This window comes from Chelonia mydas, chromosome 15 (genome assembly GCF_015237465.2).
Source record: "Chelonia mydas isolate rCheMyd1 chromosome 15, rCheMyd1.pri.v2, whole genome shotgun sequence".
In the NCBI taxonomy this organism is placed as follows: domain Eukaryota; kingdom Metazoa; phylum Chordata; order Testudines; family Cheloniidae; genus Chelonia; species Chelonia mydas.
The window spans coordinates 21918341-21945733 of NC_057856.1; the positions used below are offsets into that span (position 1 = coordinate 21918341).

General features: G+C 43.1%; 1 protein-coding gene across 2 annotated transcripts in view; it reads left to right on the forward strand.

The window, feature by feature from the left end:
* The window catches only part of TMEM132D (transmembrane protein 132D), a 388920-nt gene that overhangs the window by 86682 nt on the left and 274845 nt on the right, over positions 1-27393 (forward strand). Inside the window, exons 1-2 of one of the 2 annotated variants that reach the window (XM_027830716.3) lie at positions 5449-5509; positions 10391-11279. In XM_027830716.3, the coding sequence (XP_027686517.3) occupies positions 10519-11279 (761 nt within the window). In that variant the 5' untranslated portion in view covers positions 5449-5509; positions 10391-10518. Of the gene's footprint in view, positions 1-5448; positions 5510-10390; positions 11280-27393 lie in introns of those variants that run through there. The other variant, XM_043529569.1, reaches the window with a different exon arrangement.

The following is a 27393-nucleotide window of genomic DNA, read 5'->3' on the forward strand; positions in this document are numbered from 1 at the left end:
TTCCTATCCCCAGGACGCTACAAGCACCAGCAAAAGGAATGTAAGGTCGAGCGGAAGCAAGTTGTACTCTCACAGACGTAGCCTGCCAGAGTCTTTTGCATGTGCCTCTATTGGAAAAAAAAAATTCCTTCGCTCCTTATGGGGCCAACAAAATTGATCCTACAGCTTGACAAAGCTAGTCAGTTCAACACCATGGGAACTCAGCTGTCTTATTGACCTGATATGCATCATTTGGAGAGGTATGGATTTCAGTATTGCCTATTGGAATCTTGAAGTTAGTTCTCCTCTATGGCAATGAAAAGATCATTTAACTTTGGAGCTACTGAATTCAAAAGAGCTCATATATAATCAGCTGAGATGCCCAAAGTAAATACGAAGATGACAGGTGCTTTAGACAATATATATATTTTGCAGCCAAACTGAGCTTCTCAGACCAGGTTCACAGAAAGATTTGCTGAGGTTTTTTAGCTATGGAAGCAAAACTGGGCCCAGTTCTGAAAAATTCAGGGGTGATTTTATGGCTTTATATACAAAATATATAGTTTTTACATGGTTGCAATACCAAAAAACCAGGTGAAACTGTTTTAAGCAAGACTTGCACTAAGATTTGGGTTTGAGTTGGTTTTTTTTTCCCCCCTCCAGACATGAAATTTGAACTCATGCAGCTCAAATCAAAAACAATGTTTGCTTCAGTCACTGCCTGGTTGAGTTCAGCACAGCTGCATGCAAATGATCAGTTAATAGTGATGATATTGAAGATGAGTTGCAGTTCCCAGATTTTCATTTGTCCTGATATGCCTTTTAATTGCACTTCAGTCACCCATCACCACTGACTTGATTCAGCACTAAACAAGGAGAAGCACTGAGTTCAATTCGGTGATGATTATCTGGATTATTCAGGTGGCTTCACTCCTATGGATTGGTTCATAACAGCCTAGGTTCGCTGCCGTGTTCATGGTGGACGAAACAAGTGAAATGAATAAGGATTGTTTTCAGAGCATTGTTGCATGCAGCCCCATGCACTCTCATGCAAATAGGAAGTTGACTCTCATTTCTGATCTCCTTTGCCATACGTGGTGCTTAGGGCTTCCTCTGTGAGCTTTTAAAAATCCCACTTTACCCTGGGCCTTAATTTTCTGTGATCTTCCATATAACACACACAACCCTGCTTTCTACAACAGGTTCCTTTGCAGAAACATGCCTAGTTTGTATGTGAACAATCAAAGTCGCAGCTCAGGTTCTATTTGTTTTAATTTGCCATACTTTAGAATCCTTATTAAAGTCTCATGATCAAATCCAGATGGCGGTACAGAGCTCAGGCTAGGTGCTGGAGATAGTTGTTGTTTGTGTTGATTATAACTCTCCTCAGATAAAGTGTAGAGCTGTTTGAATTTTTGGCCTTTGGCTGTTTGCAAAGCTGCTGTCAGCTTCCAGCCCAAGCTGATTTGTATTCAGTACACATCCCCCGATCGCTAGTAGGGAGAAGCAGCGAGTGGACCAGTTTGCTGCTACCCAACAACCTTGAAACCAGCGGACGCAGCTGCATCTGGGGTGTTTTTAATACAGTCTGTCCCCTTCCCCTCTTTCACTGATGTTGCTCCTCTAGCCAAAAGAGTCTCTGATTTACAGCCTCTGAAAAAGCATCGTCCTATGGAAGGGGAGGGGAGAGTGATTTTTTTTAATCCCTCAGCTAATTAAACATTAAACTAAACAATTTAAAAAAATTATGAGGTGAGACACTCTGCTCGTTTTAATATAAAATAACTTAATGAAGTTCCACATTCTGCCTGCGGAGGGGAGGGGAGGAGAGCTGTGATCGGAACGAGAGAGGAATAAAAATTGAACATTCTGAGCATTCACTCACGTGCTCGCTCCAACTCGCATCCTCAGTGCTTGGCTGTGTTTAATGGTTCTTCCTCAGGCTGTTAGGAGGAGTGCAAAATGAGCATGCGATATGTAAACGGGGCCCTAGCTGGAGGAACGGTCTGATGGGCAGGGGGTCCAAGGAGTAGAGCTGCAGAACAGATTTCTCATAAGGCCAGGACAGCGGTGAAACCTTCCCCTTAGATTTCAGGCGTAGGAACGAGTTTGGCTGCAAAGCCAGTTAAAGTTGTCTGAGATCATATGGGGGATCACCTGGCAAAGGGTCTGTAACAGCTTCGCTTGCTCTCTCAGTGAGTGGAGAGAGACAGATGAAGATTGAAAGACGTGAAGACGGGGTGGGAAGTGTCCATGCTACCACTTGAAGGGAAATTGCAATTTACTCTATATAAAAGACTTGGGTGTCTCTTCATCTCATTACCAGCAAGTAAAGGTCTCCCCCAACCTCCCTCCATACCAGCCCAGACATCAGTGGGAGCACTGCCTGCAGAGGACCCCTGGCCCTTTAGCACTGCTGCTGTTTACAGGATGCATGTGATGGTTTTGTGCCCAGTGAAGTGTCATAGCTTGTCAGGCAAAACTTATCTCTGCATTTAAGACAGTCAGTGTTTGACTTGGTGGCTGTTGCTATTATTTTTTAAATAGGGCTTTAATTTCATTCTTCGATGGGGGGCGGGGGGTGTGGTCGTGGGGAAGAGGGATTCTAGAATGGTAAGTATTACCCCTGCTCTCCTTTCCCACAACCCCCTGTTCCCTGCCCGTTTCCTCTTCCATTTGACACTCCTTTCCCCCTAGTTCACACCTCCCAGCTGATCATTTGCCCACCCTTGTCTCCCAGTTATTTTCCTCATCCAGCAGTTTCCCCTCTCCCTAGGGAGGGCTCTTTGCTTTTCTAGTTTTTGAATGATTAGCCGGTCAAATGTTGGGGATCCTCGAGTTTAAATCCACCTGCCAAAGCTACAAACTGCCCTTGTGCTCACTACGATTTAATCTCATCTTAGATCATTTGAGTTCAGAACAAGCCTTTTTTCCTGGTGAGGACTCTGCAAAGGCTGAGTGCCCCCGCCCATTCCCCTCTGTGCTGAGAGGGGCTCTTGCAGGCCCCCTCCTCCTTTCCCCACACATTGGCAGTGCTGTGAGAGGTGTAGTCCCAAGCCCTGCTGGCCCCCGCGTACAACACTGGCTGAGCGGAGAGCGAGCCCGGCACTTTGCAGCAGGGCTTCTTCTGCCTAGGTGAGCACAGGCCAGGCTGGAAATGCATGATCCCAGCTGCTGGGCACCAATCATAAAATACCATTAAACATAACAGAAATGGTTAATGATGAAACAAGAAGCCAGGCTGCTGACCTGTTTTGTGACAAAGGAAGTGCAGCTCAGCAATTGAACGCATGAGAGTAACTGGACATATTCAGAGCAGGGTTGAGGCAGGCTCCATAATGTATCAGGCAAATGCTTTTTGTTAATTATAACATTGCATTAATATGAAAAATACCGACATCTTCTCTACGCAATTTCTTCTAATAACTTTAAAACTACAGTGATAGTTGCCAGCTTCTCCCAGGCTGATTATTTCTTCTGATTAGCACTTTCTCTGTCACAAACCATGTCAACAGCCTTCACTTCCCTGCTGAGAAGTCACTGTAAAACTGGCAACCAAGCTCATTAAGACAGACACCAGCACTGCTCACAGCACTGGAATTATGAAAAAGCCATGGTGGGGTCTCTGGAACATGTTTTAATGATTCCATTTGGGGTAGGTGTGTACATCGGAGACAGGCCTGAATCAAGGCCCTGTCGCCAAACACTCCTGGACTAGAGTGTTCAGACTCTGGATCTAAATATTGCAGTTGTCTGTTCAGTACATATGAATATCACTTTTATTTAGATGGCATCACCACAGTTTCCTGTCAGAACAGAACTGTGAAAAATTCTGTGCAAAATTCACTTGAGGCTGCTGAAGAGAGTGTGTGTGAGAGAGATACATAGGGAGGTATAGTTTCCTTCCACACATGGAGCCAGGAACATGTGCACTCGAGACTGAGCAATCCTAGTGCAGGACAAGAGACTGTTGAATTCTAATGCCAGCTCTGACCGTGATTCTCTCTGTGACTATATGCAAATCACTTAAAATCTCTGCCTCAGTTTCCTCATCAGTAAAATAGAGATCATGTTACCTACTTGACAGGGATGTTGAGGGATTGGCCAACTAGTATTTTGTTAATTACTTTCAATATATGCAGGAAATATTCTCTCTCATAAAGTATATTCACTCCTGAATTAGTGAGGATAAAGTGGTATCTGCTACTACCCATTATGTTTACTCTGTGTAAACATAATAATGTACTATACTTGTCTCCTCTTTTTTTTTGTGTAACATCCCATAATGTGGTCATCTAGAACAGTGCACTGTTGCTAGAAAATCCAGTACTAAATTACCTCCTATGCATGTGCAGGATCCTCTTATTAATTACTGTTTCTTTGTATTACAGTAGGCCCTAGAGGCTTCAGCTGAAATCAAGGCCCCATTGTGTTGGGTGCTGCACAAACACATAGTAAGATACAGCCCTTTTCTGAAGTGCCTGCAATCGAAACAGACAAGACAGACAAAGGTGGGGAGAAAGGAAGTATTATCCCCATTTTACAGATAGGGGGCTGTGGCACAGAGAGGTTAAGTAACTTACCCAAGGAATCTATGGCAGCACCAGGAATTGAACCCTCAGATCTCCTGAGTCCCAGTCCAGTGCCTTAATCACAAGACTGTCTCTTTATGATTTTTCTCATAACATGTGATGTGACATCAGACAGTCAAGACTACAGTAGCCTCCCTGGCCCTTGGGTGCCTTCCGTCGCCCACCATCAGGTCAGTGACCTGTGGATCCACACGGCGTCACACCCACTTGCCCTGTTGCTAACAGCTATTGCACAGAGGGCAGCCCTGTAGAAGTGGGTTCTGTGGCATATAGACTGGAAACGCTCATCAGAAGTAACCATAATTTCACTGCCATGATACTACCACCCTATCGATTTTTTTTCTTAATAAAATGCAAAACGTGCCCACTGCATTTGTGTCCTGTTTATTTTTCATGTTGAGAGGTGTTTTCCAAGTTGCAGCTGTTGGACATTTCTGATGTGGAATCTGTGTTCTTAGGTACTAATAACTCCTTCCCTGGGGGCTTCAGGATAATGAGCCTGTTTTAGCCTTTTGCAGTGAATTGCTGAACATAATTGGTATTTTGGTAGCTCAGGGTAACTAACATCAGTTCAGGTCAACTCAATACTTGTCCAGACAATAAATATTTAAGTCAGATGGCAAGCCAAGTGAAGAGTAATAAAGTATTTGTGGAATAAAGCTTTGGAAAATTGGTTCTCTTTGAATGACATCCATGGTGACCCCTTGTTGCTCTTGTGAATAAGTATAAGGATCTGAGGTTACCTCAGAAGAATATGCAATTTATGGTCCAATTAAGGTGTACGTCCTTGAGTACGAAGGTCAGATGTTCAAACAGGAAAAGTTGAACAGTATTTGTGACTCGTATTATTGTTTAACAGTGTGTGTCTTTGCTCTTCAGGACTGACAGTTCCTAGAAAGGATGGAGAGCTTACTCCTTAATATGATAGCCTGCCTCAGGTAATTGCTCGACAGCACAGTTAAGATAGATATCTGGCAGTAAGAGAAGCTCAGTGTCATTGAAAATGTTCTTTTAGTGCCCAGTGGCACACAGCATACATTTGTTCAGTTGCATTAATGTAGTTCTTGGATCAGGTAGGGTTAAGCAACAGCAAGTAAATACTACAGGTCCTGATCGTCATTTACACTAAGGACCCCTTATACCGCCCTGGCAATGTAAAAAGGGCTTTAAAATGAGTGTAAATACTATTTATAGTCACTGTTAGGCCCCTTTTCATTGCCAGAGAGATATAAAGGGGGTTTAGTGTAAATGATTAGTAGGCCCAATCATCGAATCATAGAACTGTAGGGCTGAAAGAGACATCCAGAAGTCATCAAATCCAGTTCCCTGCACTGAGGCAGGACCAAGTAAGCCTAGAGTATCCCCGACAGGTGTTTGTCCAACCTGTTCTTAGAAACCTCCAGTGATGGAGATTCCACAACCTCCCTTGGAAGCTTATTCCAGAGTTCAACTACACTTGTAGTTGGAATTTTTTCCTAATCTCTAACCTAAATCCCCCTTGCTGCAGATTAAGCCCCTTACTTCTTGTCCTAATTTTAATGGAGTGGAGAACAATTGATCACATTCCTCTTTATAACAGCCCTTAATGCATTTAAAGACTGTTATGAGGTTCCCCCCAGCCCCACCCTTCAGTCTTCTTTTCTCAGACTAAACATGCCCTGTTTTTTAACCTTTCCTTATAGGTCAGGTTTTCTAACCTTTCATCATTTTTGTTGCTCTCCTCTGGACACTCTGATTTGTCCACAGCTTTCCTAAAGTGTGGTGTCCAGAACTGAACACAGTACTCCAGCTGAGGCCTCTCCAGTACCGAATAGAGCAGTACAATTATCTCCCATGTCTAACGTACAGGGCTCCTATTAATACACCCCAGAATGATATTAGCCTTGTCACAGTTTCATCACATTGTTGATTTATAGCCACCTAGCCAGTTATTCCACATTTTGAAGTTGTGCATTTGATTTTTCCTTCCTAACTTCAATACTTTGCACTTATCTTTATTGAATTTCATTTTGTTGAATTCAGACCAATTCTTCAATTTGCCAAGATCATTTTGAATTCCAATCCTATCTTACAAAGTGCTTGCAACCCCTCCCAGCTTGCTGTCATCTGCATGTTTTGTTAAGCATACTCTCTACTCCGTTATTCAAGTCATTAATGAAAAAATAGAATAGTACCGGATACAGGACTGACTCCTGCAGGTCCCTGCTAGATACATCCCCCCAATTCGACAGTGTATCTCTAGGGGTCAAATTCACCTCTGTGCAGAAAGCCACACCAAAGTTTACTAACCACTTAAGAACCACTTAATCCCTAAAAAGAGAGATAATAAGTGGTTCTTAGGCACAGTGATAGTCCTCTGTACAGGGGTGAATTTCACTCGAGGGTTAAAGATCACATGTGTTTTGTGTGGTGATTCTGCATTGTGGATGTAGCATGAATTATTCTTCTCTCACATAGAGTGGTTTGACAATGGTTGTAACTCCATTAGGCCAGACGGTAATGTCACTTGCACCAGTGTAAATCTGGAAGCAGCACCATTAAAGTCAGTGGAGTTGCATCAGTGTGAGAGAGATCAGAATCAGGCCTATTGACTTCAGGGAGGTTACTGTAGATTTACACTGGTGTAAGTGAGAAAAGAATCAGGCCCAGAGAGCAATGCTGCCAACTTTTGTGATTTTTATCACAAGTCTTCTGCTATTTGGTGGTGTTTTTCTTAAATCCCCATCTACTGGAGTAATATGATTACATGAGAATCTCAACTTCCTCTGTTAAAAAAAAAAAGTTTCAAGTCCTCATTGTTGGAGAGAAAAGCTTAAAAATGTGAACCATTAAAACCTAAAGTCAAATAAAAAGACCCCAGATTCATTTATTTTTTTTAAATGTCATGATTTTCAGGGGATACTCGACAGGAGAATTTTGAGTGCTTGCAGAGTCAAATACATAGCAACCCACATGCTTTATACAAAGGACTCTGGTGCTCACCACTGGTCACCCCTATAAACGCTTCTTTAACTAGTATGACAGCTACAGCACTGATAGGCATCTGCGCTGACTGCAGAGTCATTGTTCAAGGTCGTTCATGGGAGTTGATTCTAGACACGGAAGTTGAAACTAGACAAAATCAGACTAGAAATAAAAGGTGTACATTTTTAGCTGTCAGGGTAATTAATCATTGGAACAACTTACCATGGGTTGTGGTGTATTTTTCATCACTGGCAATTTTTGAAGCAAGAATGAATTTCTCCACCTCTAAAAGATATGTTCTAGTTCAAACAGGAATCAATTCAGGGAAGTCCTACGACCTGTTGTATGCAGAAGGTCAGAATAGATGATCAAAGTGGCCTCTTCTGGCTTTTTAAACTATGACACACCAAGAATTGGGGACAGCAGCATTTCTGTGTCCCTGTATAAAAACAAATGTCTGTAGTATTCTATACTAATGGTCCAAACCATGACAGCTTACAGTAATCAGCTACATTTTATGGGGCCAGGGCTGTCGAACTTTGAAATCAGGGTCCCTAGCCGAGTAAATCTGGGTATTTCTTTCAATGCACAGTTGAAATGGTAGGCTGCCAGGTCTTCCAATGCCTCAGGGCACCAGTGAGGAGATATCTGGAGAAGCAATTCAGCATTCCAGATTCTTTCCTTGTCAAAGTAGGTCTGTGATCTGCAGGGTCTTTCTGGTGGCTCTAAGCCACAATGCTGTTTACGACGGCTTGTATCAGTGTGCTGATCTTTTCTCAACCTTTTACTGTTTAATTATGCAGGCCTTTAACACAAACATAAACAGCACAAAGGGATGTCATAAACCCTGCTGGCAGCAAAGTACACAAGAATGTAACCGCACCATTATTAAAAAGACTTTTATCCCCACAGTGCACTCTGTGGGATTTTGCCAGTTAAGTTTTTCAAATTCCTGTGAATGTGGGTTGTTTTCCCCCTCATGGCATCATGCAGGGGAACAGTTCTAGGGCACTCGCTCTTTTTAGATCCTCTAGGGCCAATGGCTGCCTTGTTAGCCATTATAATGACTACATTTATTGAGTACTTTGACCCCAAACTCTGTAGAGGAGGAAGGACTGGTCGAGTGGCTAGGGTGCTAGACTGGGCCTCCGAAGATCCAGTTTTAATTCCCTGCTTTGCCACAGACTGCCTGCAACATCTCAGGCATGTCCTTTAGTGTCCCTGCTCCCCGTCTGTAAAATGAGTGTAATTGCACTCCCCTACCTCAGAGGGGTATTATGAGGGTTAAATTTACTAAAGGGTTACACACTTTGTTGCATCTGTACGCTGAGCACATTGCATACACCAGGAGCCCTTGCACTTCTCCATTCCCTGTGTGTCACCCTCCAATCCCCATCTATTTCAGGGAGTCTCTTAACCCCCTCCAGCATGTGACCATGTGCCGGGGGTTGTGTGTGTCTGCCTCCTTTTGTACCATTGGCCTCCATTTGCCCCACTCATGGCAAGGGCTCTGTGTGGCCCCCTCCCCCCCATATCCTTGGGAATGAGAGGGTATTTGAGTCTCCAGGCCCATTCATTTCTAATACTCTATGCTAGGACTGCCAACGAGGATGCCAGTTGTGGTGCTCTCTGTGATATGGATAGTTGTCCATTAGGACCTGGATAGAGAATGCATCTCAGGGGGTGTTTACACAGCATTTTGGAGAGAGCCTCCCAACGTGGGTTGATGGACATAGGCTAGTGCTCTACAAATAGCTCTTTAGACAGTGCTTTGAAATTGCGGTTCTAGCTGGATCTTGGGCTCTGAAGCCCACCCCCGCCTTTAAGCTTCAGAGCATGAGCTCCAGCCCAAGCTGCAACTTCAAAACGCTGTCTGTAGAGTTATTTGTAGAGCGCTAACGCAAGCCTGCTAGCCCAAGTCTGTTAACCTGGGAGTCTCGCTCCAAAATGCTACATAAACATGCCCTTATAGGCCAAAAAACAGCCATCACTTGGTCACTACCAGCCTGGGATGGATTCACATCAGCTTCCTAGAGGCTAAAGTTTCTGTAGCCATTATCAATACTAGGACCTTGGCTTAATGATGCCTGAAGGAAGATCCCTTTAGGATAGTCATAAGGCACTTTGTAGGAAGAGTGCTTGTAATATGGCCACTGGCTCCAAGATGAGCAGAGTTAAGCCAGTGCAGAATGGTTTGGGAATTCCCATTCTTAGATTCTGCAGCGATGGGCACTAGAGGCAAAACGCTCATCTGGCGGGCATAAATAAAGGGCTTCAGTCCCCAGAGGTGCCAGGTTGGAGTAAATTCACACAGATATTTAAAAATAAGTACATGTATGTAACAAGTAGGAGAGACAGTGTGATTCAGTGGACAGGACACTGGATGAGTCTCCAGAGCCCTAGTCTATTCCTCTGACTCTAGCATGCTGTTTGACCTTTGGAAAATCTCTTAATCTCTCTGGTTTTGCTTCCCCTTTGTTTGCCTTGACTATTTAGACTGTAATCTCGTGGAGGGACTGTCTCTTACCATGTGTGTGTACCATGTCTTGCATAACAGGGTCTAGTCTTGGCCAGGACGTCTAAGCGTTGCTATTGTACTACTCCCCCTAACTCTTTATCCAACAAGGATTTGGGGAATAATTGTAAGATATTTCTATGTGCCTGATATGATTGAGCTGGTCAAGAACACTGAACCAAATATGAAAGCAGTTCAGTTACTTGCTATCTGCCTTTCCAAATACTCCAGGTTCCCACAAGAGTCATGTTGTGATTGCATGAGATTGCATCCTGATGCTGAATGTTTCCAAATTTTCTCTAGCATTTTGAACTTCTAAACTCTCCTTTCCTTTCAACAGTGACCGAGAGTCGAGGCATCCTGGAGAGTATACAGAGATTTTCTTTGCTGCCAACTTATCTGCCTGTGAGCTATCATATCCACAATGCGGATGTTTCCTTCTTTCTTAAGGAAGCCAACCAGGATATCATGAGGAACTCTAGTTTGCAATCCCGGGTGGAGTCCTTCCTAATCTATAAATCCAAGAGGCCACCTGTATTAAATGCAAGCTATGGACCCTTTTCCATTGAACAAATAGTGCCGCAGGACCTAATGTTGTCTTCAAATCCATTTGGATCCACCAACAAGTTTTCCTTTAATTGGAAACTCAAAGCCTACATCTTGAGTGACAAAATTTATCTGAGCAAGCCCAAAGTCCAGATCCTTTTCTACATTGTGGGCAGGGACTGGGATGACTACAGTACCACAGAGAGGCTACCTTGCCTGCGGGTGTTTGCCTTCCGCGAGACGAGGGAAGTCAGAGGCAGCTGCAGGCTGAAGGGGGATCTGGGATTGTGCGTGGCAGAGCTGGAACTCCTGCCGAGCTGGTTTAACCCCCCCACAGTCGTGGCCGGCCGCAAGAAAGCGACAGATCAGTCTGAAGGGAGCCCTGTGGAACTTTACTACACCATCCAGCCGGGGGATGAGACCGGGGAGTGCAGTAAGGAGGATGTAAGGAAAAGTAATGGGATCAGACTGGGAGGGAACGATATTGATGAATCAGTACCTCCTTTGCAGAGAATTGGAAGTGTTTTCCTTTACCAGACATATGGTGGCCCTTCCTTAAGTGAAATGAGGTTGGATAACAACATCGCCATCCAATATATACCAAAGACTGTCAAACAAGGTGATATTTTGACTTTCCTTGTGTCTATCAATAAAAATTCAACGGAGGACCAGTTCACACTGAGGTAAATTCTTTCTAAATTCCTCTATTAAACTGAAAATCAGATGGCAGGGGTTTTTGTTGTTGCTATTGTTGGCTTTTGTTGTATGGGAAGTCACTTTCGCAAGGGTAAATTGATGGTTGATTTAAACAGTGTTGTTTGTTTGTTTTTCAATCTAGCAAATGTTGCCTTCTTCCTTTTCTATTATCCAGTCAAATATAGAGTGACCTGGCTGAGGAACAGTCTCTGTATGAGAGGCCGGCTGCCTTTGAGCAACTTCTGAGTAGTACAAATGGGACATTTGAGAGCCATTTACTTGTCAGTAGGAGAAACTGCAAATTTTCGCCTGACCTGGAGCTTGCAGAGCTCCTAGAGCAGTGATACTCAGACTGAGGCTTGGGAGCCACAAATGGCTCTGTCTCCTGTGGCTGTTTGCAGCACATGATATTAAAACACTATGTGATTTAATTATTAACCAATCAGGATGCTTTAAGTAGGTTATCAACCAATTGTAGAATACTTGATCAGTCATTTTGCTGTGAGGGAAAAAAAATGTAATGAATAGTAAATGAAACAATGAATTCACATGACTGTGGCTCTTTTGGGTAATGTTGATCGCTAATTTGGCTCCTGAATAACTGAGGTCTGAGTATCACTGTCCCAGACATAACTTGATCTGTCATTAGAGCCTCTCATTAAAATGACTACATGCCCCCCAACCCTGCCGGGCCTGTAAACCCTATTAGGTTGTGTAATATTGCCTTTTCAGGAATCCCAAACATCCCATGATTAAAATAAAATATTTTTTTTCCTCAACCCAAGTGAGAAGTTCCTTAGTTTTAAAGAAAACTGAAGCTTGCAGTGCACCATCGCTCTGTTGTACTTGGTTGCTTCTTTGGCAGCCCAGGATTTCAGGTCATACCATAGCAAACTTGGAGTGCTTAGAGTGCATCAGGAAATTAACCAGAAGGCTTCAGTGGACAGTAAATTCGCACTACATGCAAGTGACGTTCTCCCCAGTGGATTCTCTAGTTTCAAGCTTGTCACTCTCTCTGTACCAACAGCTTGAACTACCATGGAAGAGAGGTGCACAGGTCTAATTTCAGTCTTTTATTCCCTACCAATGAGTGATGTCACTTCTCTTAGTGACAGGTTTCAGAGTGGTAGCCGTGCTAGTCTGTATCAGCAAAAAAAAATGAGGAGTACTTGTGGCACCTTAGAGACTAACAAATTTATTTGGGCATAAGCTTTCGTGGGCTAAAACCCACTTCATCGGATGCATGCAGTGGAAACTACAGTAGGAAGATATATATTCACAGAGAACATGAAAAAATGGGTGTTGCCATGCTAACTGTAACAAGACTAATCAATTAAGGAGGACTATTATCAGCAGGAGAAAACAAACTTTTGTAGTGATAATCAGGATGGCCCATTTCAAACAGTTGACAGGAAGGTGTGAGTAACAGTAGGAGAAAAATTAGCATGGGGAAATAGCTTTTACTTTTTGTAATGACCCATCCACTCCCAGTCTTTATTCAAGCCTAATTTAATGGTGTCCAGTTTGCAAATTAATTCCAATTCTGCAGTTTCTCGTTGGAGTCTGTTTCTGAAGTTTTTTTGTTGAAGAATTGCGACCTTTAGGTCTGAAATTGAGTGACCAAGGAGGTTGAAATGTTCTCTGACTGGTTTTTGAATGTTATAATTCTTGATGTCTGATTCGTGTCCATTTTATTCTTTTGCGTAGAGATTGTCCGGTTTGGCCAATGTACATGGCAGAGGGGCATTTCTGGCACATGATAGCATATATCATGTAGATATGCAGGTGAACGAGCCTCTGATGGTGTGGCTGATGTGATTAGGTTCTATGATGGTGTCCCTTGAATAGATATGTGGACAGAGTTGGCAATGGGTTTTGTTGCAAGGATAGGTTCCTGGGTTAGTGTTTTTGTTGTGTGGTGTGTGGTTGCTGGTGAGTATTTGCTTCAGGTTGGGGAGCTGTCAGTAAGTGAGGACTGGCCTGTCTCCCAGGGTCTGTGAGAGTGATGGGTTGTCCTTCAGGATTGGTTGTAGATCCTTGATGATGCGCTGGAGAGGTTTTAGCTGGGGGCTGAAGGTGACGGCTAGTGGCGTTCTGTTACTTTCTGTGTTGGGCCTGTCCTGGAGTAGGTGACTTCTGGGAATTCTTCTGGCTCTGTCAATCTGTTTCTTCACTTCAGCAGGTGGGTATTGTAGTTTTAAGAATGCTTGATAGAGATCTTGTAGGTGTTTGTCTCTGAGGGATTGGAGTAAATGTAGTTGTATCTTAGAGCTTGGTTTTGGACAATGGATCGTATGATGTGGTCTGGATGAAAGCTGGAGGCATGTAGGTAAATATAGCAGTCAGTAGGTTTCCGGTATAAGGTGGTGTTTATGCGACCATTGCTTATTAGCACCGTAGTGTCCAGGAAGTGGATCTCTTGTGTGGACTGGTCCAGGCTGAGGTTGATGGTGGGATGGAAATTATTGAAATCATGGTGGAATTCCTCAAGGGCTTCTTTTACATGGGTCCAGATGATGAAGATGTCATCAATGTAGCGTAAGTAGAGTAGGGGCGTTAGGGGATGAGAGCTGAGGAAACTGTTCTAAGTCAACCATAAAAATGTTGGCATACTGTGGGGCCATGTGGGTACCCATGCAGTGCCGCTGACTTGAAGGTATACATTGTATCTCTTAGTGTTGGAAGTAAATGTCATAGTCTATAGTCTAGACTTCTGAGACTGAATACCTAAGACTGTGCTCTGTGATGTGTCTTTCTGGGCATGCTGTAGAGATGAGCTGCAGCACACAGATTCAGGGAACATTCAAGCACTGTGCCTCCATATGAGAAGATACCTCCGTCTTGGCAAGCAGTTTACTGTCCACTGTAACAAATATCTTATCTTAGGCAGACACTCCATAGTCAGCAGCTTCTCTGCAAGGTAGAAATATTGGGCATAGAACTCAGCACCTTCTACTCCAAAAGCACTTTCCAAAGCCATAGTACTCTGACTTGAGATAAAAAGAAACCTCCATTCTCTGCCAGTTGTATTAACTTGAACCCCAAATTCTCTGTCTAAAGCCACCTCAGCTGCTCAGAAATCTGAATTATAAACCAGCACAAGGCTGAAATGGGTCCTAATCTCCCAAAGTGAGGAAATATTGGGCCTGATTCTTCATTCAGTTACGCAGGTTTAATTCCACTGAAGTCAATGGAGTAGTGCCAGTGTAAAAGTGGTGGGAGTTAAGGACAGGGCGTGTTATTTTTCTGCCACCAAATGAGATTATTTTCCTTCTCAACGCGTGCAAGATACGGACTGGGTGAGCTAGGTGGCTTCTGCTGTCTGACACTGTAAAATTGCTCTTTCTCCTTTGTATATGCTGGTTAAAGCTGGTATTTGGTAAGTGTGACTAGGACATCCAGTAACTCCTTACAATACCTACCATTTGTTGAAAACATCATTCGTTTTTTGAGACCAAAAGGAAGCAGTCTGGATCTTGGGCAGATTAACTAATCCATGAGCTGTTAACAGAGAGGGAGTTTGCATTCTTTACAGACAGAAAAGGAGTACCTGTGGCACCTTAGAGACTAACAAATTTGTTTGAGCATAAGCTTTCGTGAGCTACAGCTCAATTCATCGGATGCATCAGATGAAGTGAGCTGTAGCTCACGAAAGCTTATGCTCAAATAAATTGTAGTCTCTAAGGTGCCACACGTCCTCCTTTTTTTTTTTTTCTGCGAATACAGACTAACACGGCTGCTACTCTGAAATCTTTACAGACAATAATTCATTACCCACTCATCTCTAGTTATTTGTGTACTTGTGATTTTAGGAGACTATGACTTCAGACACGCATGGAAATTACTACTATGCTTGAAAATTGGTTTAATTATAAAGATTATAGACCTTTTCAGTCTAAAGGAGAATAAATACAACAACTTTTTCTTAATTGTGTTTACATTGAGAATTTAGGGCCTAAAAAGTTGATATTGAAGCACTTATGTGATAATTAACTGTGATCATTAAAAAGTAGAGCTTGCCGGAGGATGACAATTTATGAAGGATTTTTAAATCTGTCTTTGTTCTTCATATGAATGAAATGCAAAAACTTCAGAATTCTGGGGAAAAAATTGTTATCATTGATTGAAATGCTTGTTTTTGTGTTTTGTTTTATAATAAAACACAAAATTAGAAAAAAATCATTTCAAAACAAAGATATCAAAATGGGACATTTTGGCATTATTATAATTTTTTGAAAAAATTTTTTTTTTGCCAAAATCATGTTGATTTCATGAAGCATTTCAATGGAACTGTATTTCCTTTGAAAAACGGTCCTATTGAAGTTTTTCCAGTTAGTGCTACTTAAAAGAAAGGCCTGCTGTAGTAGCAAAGTGGTTAAATGTATTTCTGAAGCATCTCTGCCTGTCTGTCTCTAATTTAGCTACCATAGTTCTAATTTATTTTTTTTAATATCTCCATCATCACAGTAGTATCTAAGTTCCCCTTTTGCCCCTCAGTGAAATACACGTAGCTAACTCAGAGTTTGGGGAGCTGCTGTTTGTGTATGTCTTGTGGCATAGGTCAGCAAGCAACCACTAGAGGACGGTGAAGAAAGGACAAATTCTGAGGTCTATTCATTAGTTCTGGGGAGAGTCACCCCTGTGTCAAGGACTAGCGTAACCCCAGTTGTTGAGTGGGGAATAGTGCTTGGTTGCTAGCCCTCTGCACAAGAGTGAATTTCACCATCTGTGGTTACCCCTTGGAGTAGCGTAGCAACATTTACCACAGGCATTTGTCTGTTTGTAATATAATTTTGGGGAGGAGAGGGGAGAACTGAGGCAAAGATTTACAAAGATGCCGATGGCTCTGGTGTCCAATTCCTTTTGGACTGGGCCTGCAGTTCCCTTATGTGGCTTTGAAAATCCTACCCTGAGCATTCAGACACGCTAAGGGTCTCACTGTGAGATGGCGTGCTCCAAAACTCATGGTAAATTTAGACTGTACATTATGAACATCTTCCTGATATTGAGCTGTGTTAGGCTGTATAATCGTGGGGGAAGCCTAGTCCCTTGGGCTGTTTAAAAGTAGACTGGACACTGTAGCAAAAATGTTCTGAAGGGAACAATCCTCCACTGGTCCCCAGGAGGTGGATGGCGTGGCTTGATAGGTCTCTTCCATCTCGAACATTTGTGGTCCTATCAAAGATTTGCATACAAGGCTGCAGTAGAATAAGTGCAGGCATATATCGACATCCTCTTAGCATTCATTTTGCTGGTATTCTAAATGCCAAGGATCTAGGAGTTAAAAGACATTAATGGCAGGGCAATTTAAATCTCTCTCAAACCCTACCCTGTGACTGAAGTAAGATTTCCTATAATAAAATAGGACCTGACATGTCAGTCTAATATACCATTATATTGCATGACCCTGCCTTGCACTTTGCCAGTTTCAGTATTGGTAATTTGCAGTCTAGCAGTCTCTTCTGATTTCAGAATGCACAGTGCCATGTGCGAGTAATAGAAACCATCACGGCCTTTTCCTCAAAACTAATTGTTTTCAAATCACTGAAATTTTGAAATCTGTAGTGGAAACGTGTGGGCTTCAGAAGGGGCTCCTGCCCGCTCTGGAAACATGAAGGCACAAATGGCAGGGTTAAGGCTGGAGCCATTGCTCCTTAATTCCATCGCTGGGAAAGGAGCAGGGGGAAGCAGGAATAGCTGCTGACACCTAGCACTGGGAACAACCAATTAAAAATGCAACAATCCCCTCAACATAGTGGAATAAGATCCAGCAAGAGTGAAACCCAGCAGGAATGACAATGGCCCTTCAAATCCCAGTCAGTGGAGCTCTTAGATTGTAATAAATGCACAATTTTTACTGGATAATAATAATAAAACTTGTGAGTGAATGCAAGATGCAGAAGAGTGAGGGACGAGTACCACAGACCCAAGCCAGTTTTCCACATGCATTTCTGCCTGTGCACCAGAACCCTGGCTACTGACAAGTGAACTGCAAATGGACCGTTTGGATACACAACCAGGCCTTTTGCAAAATCTCATTCTAGTCTTTGACCCTCCAGCAGTCCCCTAGTTTTCTCCCTTTGACTCCCCAGTTGTACACAGCTACAGCTCTGCTTCCGCTGCTTTTGATTTTCCAAACATAATTTTCCCTTCGCAATGGTAGTGGCAGCAGGATCTTCAGGAGAAGGATACCAGTCCTTCTCCACTCCTATAGCTCTAACACAAATTAGGGGCTTGATGAAGAAATTACTGGATGAAGTTGTTTGGCCTGTGTTATGCAAGAGGTCAGATCAGACAGTCATTATGGTCCCTTCTTACCTTTAAAATCTATTAATCCATTGTCCATGACTAGGGAAAAATGATGTCTATATTTCACCCAAACTCTGCCCACAATTCAAATGTAGTTGGACATTTCTGCTTTAAAAATAGCAGCAGTGAAATAATTGACAATATTGCCATTAAATTGTCATCATTAAGCTTCAGAATTTACAAGGGACAGCAACAAGACCCAGCATATCAGCTGCTAGACATTTCTAGGCTTCTGCATCTGTCCTGCAAAGTACATGGAGGGGCAAAGAATTGACCTGTCTAAGCAACCTGAATATGAACAAGGACAGACAAGTTCATTTCACTGTCAGAGTCAGGGAAGGTTTGGTCTGGCTGTGAAACCTGATCACACTCAGTTTCACTTATGATCTAAATGAGCATTTGAACTCAAAACTTCAAGGATGCATGGATCCCTTGGCCTGCCTAGCCCTAGATGCATGCTCTTTTTGACTACTTCGCAAACATATCATGCCAGTTTATGGCCATACAGGATCAAAGTCAGGTCTTGCGTACATGGGTCTAAAGTATACAGCCATGAATAGTAAAGGCAGTCACTCAACACTTGTACACCTACACAGCAGTTCACTGTTCAAACTGTTGCACTTTGTAAATGATAACATGTTGAAGGTGGAGCTGGTTGGGAAATTTTTGTTGGAAAAACTGATTAGTAATGTATTGGTTTTGATCTTTCAGGGAAGGTTTCTGTCCAGGATGGAATTTCTGGTCAAAATCAAGAGAGACCCATTTCAGCATAGCCAATAGCTCCAGTGGTTAGGGCACTCACCAGGGATGTGTGGGAGCCCTAGGTTCAAGTCCCTGGTCTTGAACTTGGGTCTCCACATCCTAGATGAATACCCTTAACCAGCGGGCTATTGATTCTGGAGTGGGAGTCTCTCTGTTTTTCATGAAAATTTTCATAAAGTCTTGGTTTTATTCCACATCAGAATGGAAACAAATGTGAAAATGTCCAAGTTTTTTCACCGAATGGAATTCATGTCTCCCAGCCACCCCTTATTTGAAGCCATATGTGCACACAGTACCATACTCCGGCGATTGCAGGTAGGTATCCCTGAGTGCCTTGCACTGGCTTCCAGGCTCTCACTGCTCTGGGCAGTTTTTATAGTGTATTGTGGGATACCTTCTGTAGGCCAGAGGAATTGTGAGAGGAAGGGGTTCGACTGCCATAATCCCACTTGCTGTATCTCAGAATTCAGCTGGTGCCTGGCCTTTTGCCAAACTACTCTCAATCAGCATGGAGGAGGCCCAGAGGGATGCAGCATTCCTGTCCCTTACTGAGATTGAAAAGCAGATCCTGCCACACTTGAGAGCTTTAGGCCGCACTGTCAGATTGTGCATAAGAACGAGGAAATGAAACAGACTAGAAACAAGGTTGTTCAAACTGAGTAAAGTGCAGAATAGAAAGATGCAGCTTAAATAGTGAAAAGCACATTGGTTTATTATTTTAAAAAATTCTGATAGCTTTAATAAATTATTAGGAACACAAACAAGACAAATAGGTGTTTGGTTTTTTTTACAATTTTAAATAATATAGATTACCAAGTCCTGTGGTAAATTACACCAGTATAAATCCAGAGAGAAAGTCTGCTATGATTCAGAGGGCTTATCTAGATGAACAGTTAGGCCTGGTCTACACTGGGGGTGGGGATCGATCTAAGATACGTCGACTTCAGCTACTCTATTCTCATAGCTGAAGTTGCATATCTTAGATTGACTTAGAATCACTTACTTCGCGTCCTCGCAGCGCGGGATCGATGGCCACTGCTCCCCTGTCGACTCCGCTTCCGCCTCTTGCAGTGGTGGAGTTCCAGAGTCGACGGCAGAGCGATCGGGGATCGATTTATCGCGTCTTACACTAGACAAGATAAATCGATCCCCAATAGATCGATCACTACCCGCCGATCTGGCGGGTAGTGTAGATGTGGCCTTAAAGTGGTAAGCTGGGGTGTAAGTCTATAGCACGCTAGTTTGCCTTGGACTAACTGTCCATGTGAACCCTGCTGCCGGGCACTAAAAGTTCCCTGGTGCACTCTGACCTACTCCCCAGTAGATCAACGTGCATTAGGGAGGTTTGGGCGTGCAGTAGCAAGGGCCACATGGACAGCACAGCACGCTAGTGCGCTGTCGATTTACACTCCGGCTTGCCATGTACTAACTGTTCATCTACACAAGCCCAGCGTTTTTCTCAGTCCATGGTTCTGAACAAAAGTGTTCCTGTAACAATGAAAGTCTACCTGACAGAATTGCATGGACCAACAGTTCTGTTCATTGCCCAAGCACTGTGTTTTGATGAAATCCAAATTACATGCTTAGTGTTTGCCCATCTTGAAATTAGTTTACGATCTGTGAAAATTAAGTTTTCAAAAACTTTTTTAATTTAAAAAAAAAAAAGTTTCTACCAAACAGTGCAGCTGTTCTCGCTCCCTTTCAATTAAACTGCAATGGTGCAAGGTTTGCCATTCATGTGCATATATGGTTTCTTTAGAAAGACAGAACAAAAAGTTAGGAAACATTTTATGAAACTGTTAACAAGGACCCAAGTTAAGGTCCATCGATTTGTGTGCACATAATGGCATGTTAATTTCCATGAAAATGGACCCACCTGCCCATGCAGCATGCACTGTTCCCTTTCTACTTTCTAACAATATATTTCCTTTTTATAACTTGTAACGCTATTACTTGAAGAACAAGATAAATAATGGGCCATATCCTCGGCTGGCATACATTGGTTTACACCAGTGGAGGAGCTGGCTTAAGCACTGTAGCCAGACTACAATAGTTCTAATTCTCCAGTGTCACCAACTCTTGTGATTTTTTTTTAATTGCAAGTCTTAAGATATTTTTTCTTACAGTCCCAGCACCCAGAGTCATGGGATCATTTTAGAACTTCCTCTTTCATTTGAAAAGGAAAAGTCAGGTTCTAGCCCTCAGCGCTGACTGGGAAAAACATGAAACGTGATTGGCTCAATAATCCAGAAGACAAATAAAGACATTTGTTATTTTTAAGCCAGTCGGATAATTTTTAAAGCCATGATTGTTTGGGATTGGCAATACTTGTGTTCAGAATATGGCAGCTCAGTTGCACATAATTTGTAGGTGTGGGTCAGCTGTTAATTCTCAGGCTCACAGTGTTACTGGGGTCGAGACCACCCTACTCCACCAGCAACAACACTGGGACTCTTCCACAGTGATGAAACACAGTGTATTACACAAGAAGGATGGAGTTGCCAAATGGTTTCTCCAGGTGATACATTTAATCAAGGTGCCTTTCTGTGCAGGTGCACATTAGAGTTCTCTTAATGCCATGAAAAAAGAGTAGAAGATTGTTCTGGCCAAAGATCCCTCCAAAGAGATGGATTTAGGACTTGGCATTTTATTCATGAAGGTGGCTACACCCTCCTCAACAAAAAGTGAAAAGCTATTGAGGCCCTATTGCTCACCCAATTCTAGGGGAGTTGGGCATCTCCTCTGCCTTTTTCAATACTCCTCCACCCTGCAGTTATAGTATCTGCCTGCTGGAAGAAGGAGACATCCAGTTTCAGTAGCTCTACCCAGGCAGAGTGTATGGCGTGCTGGTTGGCTTGTCCTGTACACCTTGACAGGGGAAAGTAGCCAGTGAAAGGGAAGCCTGTGCAAGTTTCCCTTCTCAGCCGAGACCCACTTATGGCCAAAGTTTTTCTAGCAGTGGTAGGGGCTGTCCCTCCCTTCTCCCTCGCTGTCAAAGTTGTGACTATTTGTTTTTCGCTAAAATGGTTGCTGCATTTCTGTTCACCTTGAGAACGTGCACAATTAAGTGTTACTTGGTGGAGTGTCACGTGTATGGTAGGCACCCTATAAAACCAAATTCAGTTTTGTTTTATAACTCCATTAACAGTAACAAGAGATGGGTGCAGATGGCTGAACTGAAAATATACCCCTGAGCCTCACAATGCGAGCAAACAAGAGTGGAGAGGTTGTTAGCAGAGAGGGGAGGAACAAGATGTGAGAAGTTTTTTCACTGTTCTGAATGAAATCATGTGGCTGTCGTCTAATATGTGAATCAGAAAAGTGCAGGGCTGCATAACAAAGCTAGTCATGGCATCAGCTTTTTTCACGTGTAAAGGTAACTCAGTGTAGAGGAGGTATGTGTTTCAAGATCCTGTGTTGTCACCAGTGAGATTTTCTAGAGGTTGCTACTCAGGCTGTGATTACGCCCTAAGAAACTCAAGGCTGTATCCTGCTCTGCTTATTTGGGGGTGTGATAAATATAAAGGGAAGAGTACACACCTTTAAATCCCTCCTGGCCAGAGGAAAAACGCTTTCACCTGTAAAGGGTTAAGAAGCTAGGATAACCTCGCTGGCACCTGACCAAAATGACCAATGACGAGACAAGATACTTTCAAAGCTGGAGAGGGGGAGAAACAAAGGTTCTCTCTGTCTGTGTGATGCTTTTGCTGGGGACAGAACAGGAATGGAGTCTTAGAACTTAGTAAGTAATCTAGCTAGATATGCGTTAGATTCTGTTTTTTTAAATGGCTGATAAAACAAGTTGTGCTGAATGGAATGTATATTCCTGTTTTTGTATCTTTTTGTAACTTAAGGTTTTGCCTAGAGGGATTCTCTATGTTTTGAATCTGATTACCCTGTAAGATATTTACCATCCTGATTTTACAGAGGTGATTCTTTTACTTTTTCTTCAATTAAAATTCTTCTTCTAAGAACCTGATTGCTTTTTCATTGTTCTTAAGATCCAAGGGTTTGGGTCTGTGTTCACCTATGCAAGTTGGTGTGGATTTTTATCAGGCCTTCCCCAGGAAAGGGGGTGTAGGGTTTGGGGAGGATTTTGGGGGGAAAGACATTTCCAAGCGGGCTCTTTCCCTGTTATATATTTGTTAGACGCTTGGTGGTGGCAGCAATAAAGTCCAAGGGCAAAAGGTAAAATAGTTTGTACCTTGGGGAAGTTTTAACCTAAGCTGGTAAAAATAAGCTTAGGGGGGTTTTCATGCAGGTCCCCACATCTGTACCTTAGAGTTCAGAGTGGGGAAGGAATCTTGACAGGGGGGAACTAGGAATATAAAGGAAAATCTCAGTTTTTGGGGAGGGAGAGAGAAATTCCTAGTTCTCTTTTTTTTTTTTTTGCAAAGGCAGCAGTGACAATACAAAGCGATATAACCCAATTGCTGGGATTGAATGAAACAAGCAGCTGGGTTCCACTTGTGCAGCTGGAGGCTGTGGGGACCTAACAATCAATTGTGCATGCACACACGCAAGCAATTTGTATGTCAAATCAATGACAGTTAGGGGTGTATTCCAGAGAATTTCACTAACCTGCCCCAGAATCCTTGGGCTAGTCCTGTGCAAAGTGGGGTGAGACTAGTGAGAAAGAATTAGTCGTGACTTTGGGGGGTGGCCCTGGCAAAAAATCCCTTTGCAGGCCAGCACAGAGATGGTGAGTCCAGCTTTGATGCAGTAAGTTCCAAGGAGGATGCTTCTGTGGTTAAGGCAGTGGGCTTAGACTCAGGGATTTCAGTTCAGTACCCAATGGTGCCACAGGCTTCCTGTGTGACCTTGGGCAAGTGTCAGGGCCAGGGCATAGGTGGCCTAGCATAGGGGTTAGCATCAGGCACAGGCCAAGGATCCAGGAGCCAATTACTAGGAATCAGGGCAAGTTGGAACACCAGGAATCAGACCGAATCTGACTGGAAGGCCAGGACATAGAGACAAGTATCTGGGGCAGGTAGAGTCAGGTTACTGAGATCAGGATTGTGTGACAGTACCAGAGGGCAGGAACAGGAAAATACCAGGAAGCAGTATGTGGCAGGATGGAGCTCAGTTGTTCACACAACTTCCCCTTGCCTCTTCTGGGTTAAATAAGGGCTCAGGCCCAATTAGGAGTATTGGAGTATTGGAGCTCTGCCAATCAGAGTGTAGGGGAGGGCTTGTGCTCCAGTCTGACTTCATGAGCCCTGGTCCCAGCTGCTTTCTGTGAGATGCTGGGTGAAGGATTGGAGGAGGGTGATGACTACCAGCACCCCCACCGACCCGGGTTTAAGGCCCTGGGCCCAGACAGCAAGTCAGTTAGGCCAGGTGTGTGCTACCAAGTTTTGTCAGCATAGCTATTTTGGTCAGGGGTAGACAAAAATCTACCCAGTAGCAACATAGCTATGCTGTCACAACCCCCGATGTAGTCGTAGCTATGGTGGCAGAAAAGTGTTCCTGTCAGCGTAGGAGGATGTCATTCGGGGAAGCGGTGTAACTATGCTGACAAAAAAACACCTTCTGCATCTACTCTAGAGGGCTCTGCCGGTATGTAGCTATACCAGTAAAGCACGTGTAGTGTAGCCAAAGCCTCAGTCGCTGTACCTCAGCTCCCCATCTGTAAAATGGGGATAACCCTAAATCCTTCCTCCCATTCATGATCTGTGATGCCTGCTTGGATTGTGAACTCATCCAGGCAGGGACTGTTATGTGTGTGTACAGCACTCGGTACACTAGGGTCTCTTTGCATGACTATAATACAAATCATAACGCAGGGCACCGCATCTCTCTGCTGCTCTATCATGTTGGGCTCCTCCTCCGATCATACTATAATATTGCACTCTGTAATAAAGGAAATATATACGTTATTGGAACAGAGACATTTTCCCCCTTCTGTGGAACTAGCGGAGATATGAAAAGATAAGGTGGATAAGTTAGCATCTTTTACTGGACCAACTTCTGATGGTGAAAAAGACAAGCTTTTGAGCTACTCAGACCTCTTCTTCTCAGGGACCATTCAAGGTGAAGTGGTCCGTTAACACCCCGCAGGACAAAGAAGGGGGGTTAGTGGGATTGTTGTAATAAGCCATAAATCCGGTGGCTTTATTCAGACCGTGTTTTTTAGTGTCTAGTTAAGTTATGCATTGAGGCTTCTAGGCTTGCCTTTTGAAGGTATTATTACATAGATTTATTTTGAGGACAAAAACGGAAAGGTCAGATCCAGAGTGATCATTTTGTAAAAGGTATTTGCCCCGGGGTGATATCGTGATTTCTCTTTTAGCATTTTTCTGTGTGAGTTAAATCAAGAGCATAGCAATTGATTTCACACAGGTTGTTATTGGGGCATTTAGTGCTCTGGGTGAGGTACACCACATGTTGGTATGATGGGCATATACAGGACCCATGGACCTTGAAAGGTGTGCTGTTGGGGATACTGATCACTGGAGCAGTGGTGATGTGTCGGCAGGTTCTGCATCTGTTGTCCCTTAGAATATGTTAACTACTTGTGCTAAACAGTCTGTTCCACATTGTATTTAGCTGTGGCGCTCTCAGTACCTTTCCCAGACCTGAAAAAGAGTTCCATGTAGCTCAAAAGCTTGTCTTTCACCAACAGAAGTTGGTCCAATAAAAGATTTTACTTCACCTATCTTGTCTCTCTAATATCCTAGGACCAACACAGCTACAACAGCACTGCAAGCAACAATATGCGACGACTGCATTTTTGGTTCTGGTTTTTGAAACACAGTCACTTGTTTTTGGAAATCCTGTCTTGAATGGCAGCAGGACTTGGCATCCGTATTCATAACGCAAGGCCAAGGGCAGCTGGCAAAAAATGTTTTTACCATTGCTTTTGCTCCAGTGGACTGGAAATCATGGCTTGAACAGATGGAATATATAGGATGTACAGGTCAAAAATGAGAGAAAACATTCAAGGAAAGCAATCGCAAGTCAAAACCTACTAATTCTGTCTTAGTAAAGTTTGTTTCAAAAGAACTATGTTAAGGTTTAGGAAGTTCCTTGGGTGTGGTTTGGACTGACAGAAGAAACTGACTCCAGGTGATACATCTGCTAAATACAGACAGAAAGGTATCTTCATTATTTCCAATAGCAATTACATTTCACCCAGCAGAGGGTTTAAAATAGTTAAACATGAAATTTCTGGGTAGCCAACATTGATTTTGTTAAAGAAATGGCCCATAAAGAGTGCACTCTGTTTTTTATGTGCTGGAAAGGTTAAAATTCCCTTGAAAGTGTCGGGAGGCTGGGGGCAGTAGTGGCTGGGTGGGAGGGAAAGGCATAAAGTGTAACAATGACAGCGAAGTATGAACTAGGGCTTTGGGTTCGCCTGTAAACTAGGACTAGTGACTGAGCACTAAATCAGGAGTCATGAGCAACTGAGTTCTCATCTCAGCTCTCCCTCTGTGGCCTTGGTCAAGTCACTTAACCTCTCTATGCTGATCTTTCCCATAGTTAATATTATTAATGCTTTGAAAATTAGAAGCGCTCTATAAATGCTGATGTTATCTGTACAGCAAAGTACAGAAGTATTACATGCCCAGCACTGTAAGTGATGGGATGCCATGTTTCCGTAGCCTGTTTTGTTCCCCTTTCTTTTGAATGTGAGTGTTACTTGTGCTTCCTGTTGTATTTTAACAGAGCATTTGGAAGAGCCATGTAGAAGAGTGAGTTCTGTGGTGCACTGTGTGTGATGGGAAAGTGGTTTAGGGGGAACACTGTAGCTCCAGGAATCTCCTGCAATTCCATCATGATCTGGGGATGACTTAACCTCCCTGGGGCTAACACACCTGAGGTATGCGGCATATAGTTGTGCTGACCTATGCTTGTCACCATTTCATACACGGATGGCAGCAGAAGGTTTGTGCTGAACGTCAGCATAAAGCAAAATAAACCGCAGCCCCATTTAACAATACTTTGGGGAAATGCCAGCTTGCTGCCTCTTCTTCTTTCTCTTAGGACCCACCTCAATGCTTCCCTACCATCCTCTGATCGTACTATAACATTTTCATGGTGGACTTCACAAGAAGTAAAATGCATAAGCTTTGCTACAAGCATCAGAGGGGTTAGCATGAAAACATCACGGAAGGCAAGAATTCAAACAGCACCTGGTGCTGTAGCTACTCCAGTTTTCCAAAAGATCACGCTGTGTTTATTTAAATTGAAAAGTAAATGTATGTTACATCATTGCATTGTTGTGTGTCTGTTTTCCTGCTGGTTAGAATGTACAGGAACAACTGTCTCCCTTGGTTACCTGACTAAATCCACCTCCACTGTTCTTTCATCAGTTCATCAGCCCTGCCAGAGGTACCTGCAGTTAGAGGCTGGGAATAAAGAGAGGTCATTCCCCTGAAGGATGCAGTAACTTTCTCCTTTGTACACTACAGTATGGAGAAACAGACCATTTGCAAAGCCTAGACTGGTGCATTTGTTGAAGTGGGTTGAGATAAGCACTCAAAGTGTGAAATCTCTCAATTGTCTTTGTCCCTCTCAGGCTGATTATGTTTAAATGTGAGATATTTACTGGTACATTTGAAAGCAAATCTTCCCCCCTGTGGAGTTTTCACCTCTCTCACCAGCCCAAGTGCATGCTTTTTTCCAGTCTACCAAGATAACAGCTCATTTTACATGGTGATAGTCTTGCAGCATATTTAGGAGATGATGATATAAATGGAAAAGTCAGTTGCACTGAATTGAAAGAACTGTGGCTCTTATGTTCGAAATCAACGAGAAGCTTGCTGCAGTAATCACTGGATGAAATGCTATGGCCTGTCTTATGCAGGAGGTTATAATAGTCCTTCTGGATTTAAAATCTATGAATCTTGTTTTGTTAATGTTCCGTCTAGAGCAGGTTGGAGAAAAGTGGATAGAACCACATTAAGTGGAAATAAGCAGTTCCATCAGAATTGAAATGCTTCACAAAATCAGGTCAATTTGGCCAGAATTTGTTTTGAAGAAAAAAAAAGTGTGTGTGTGTGTGTGTGTGCGCGGAAGTTCTGACAA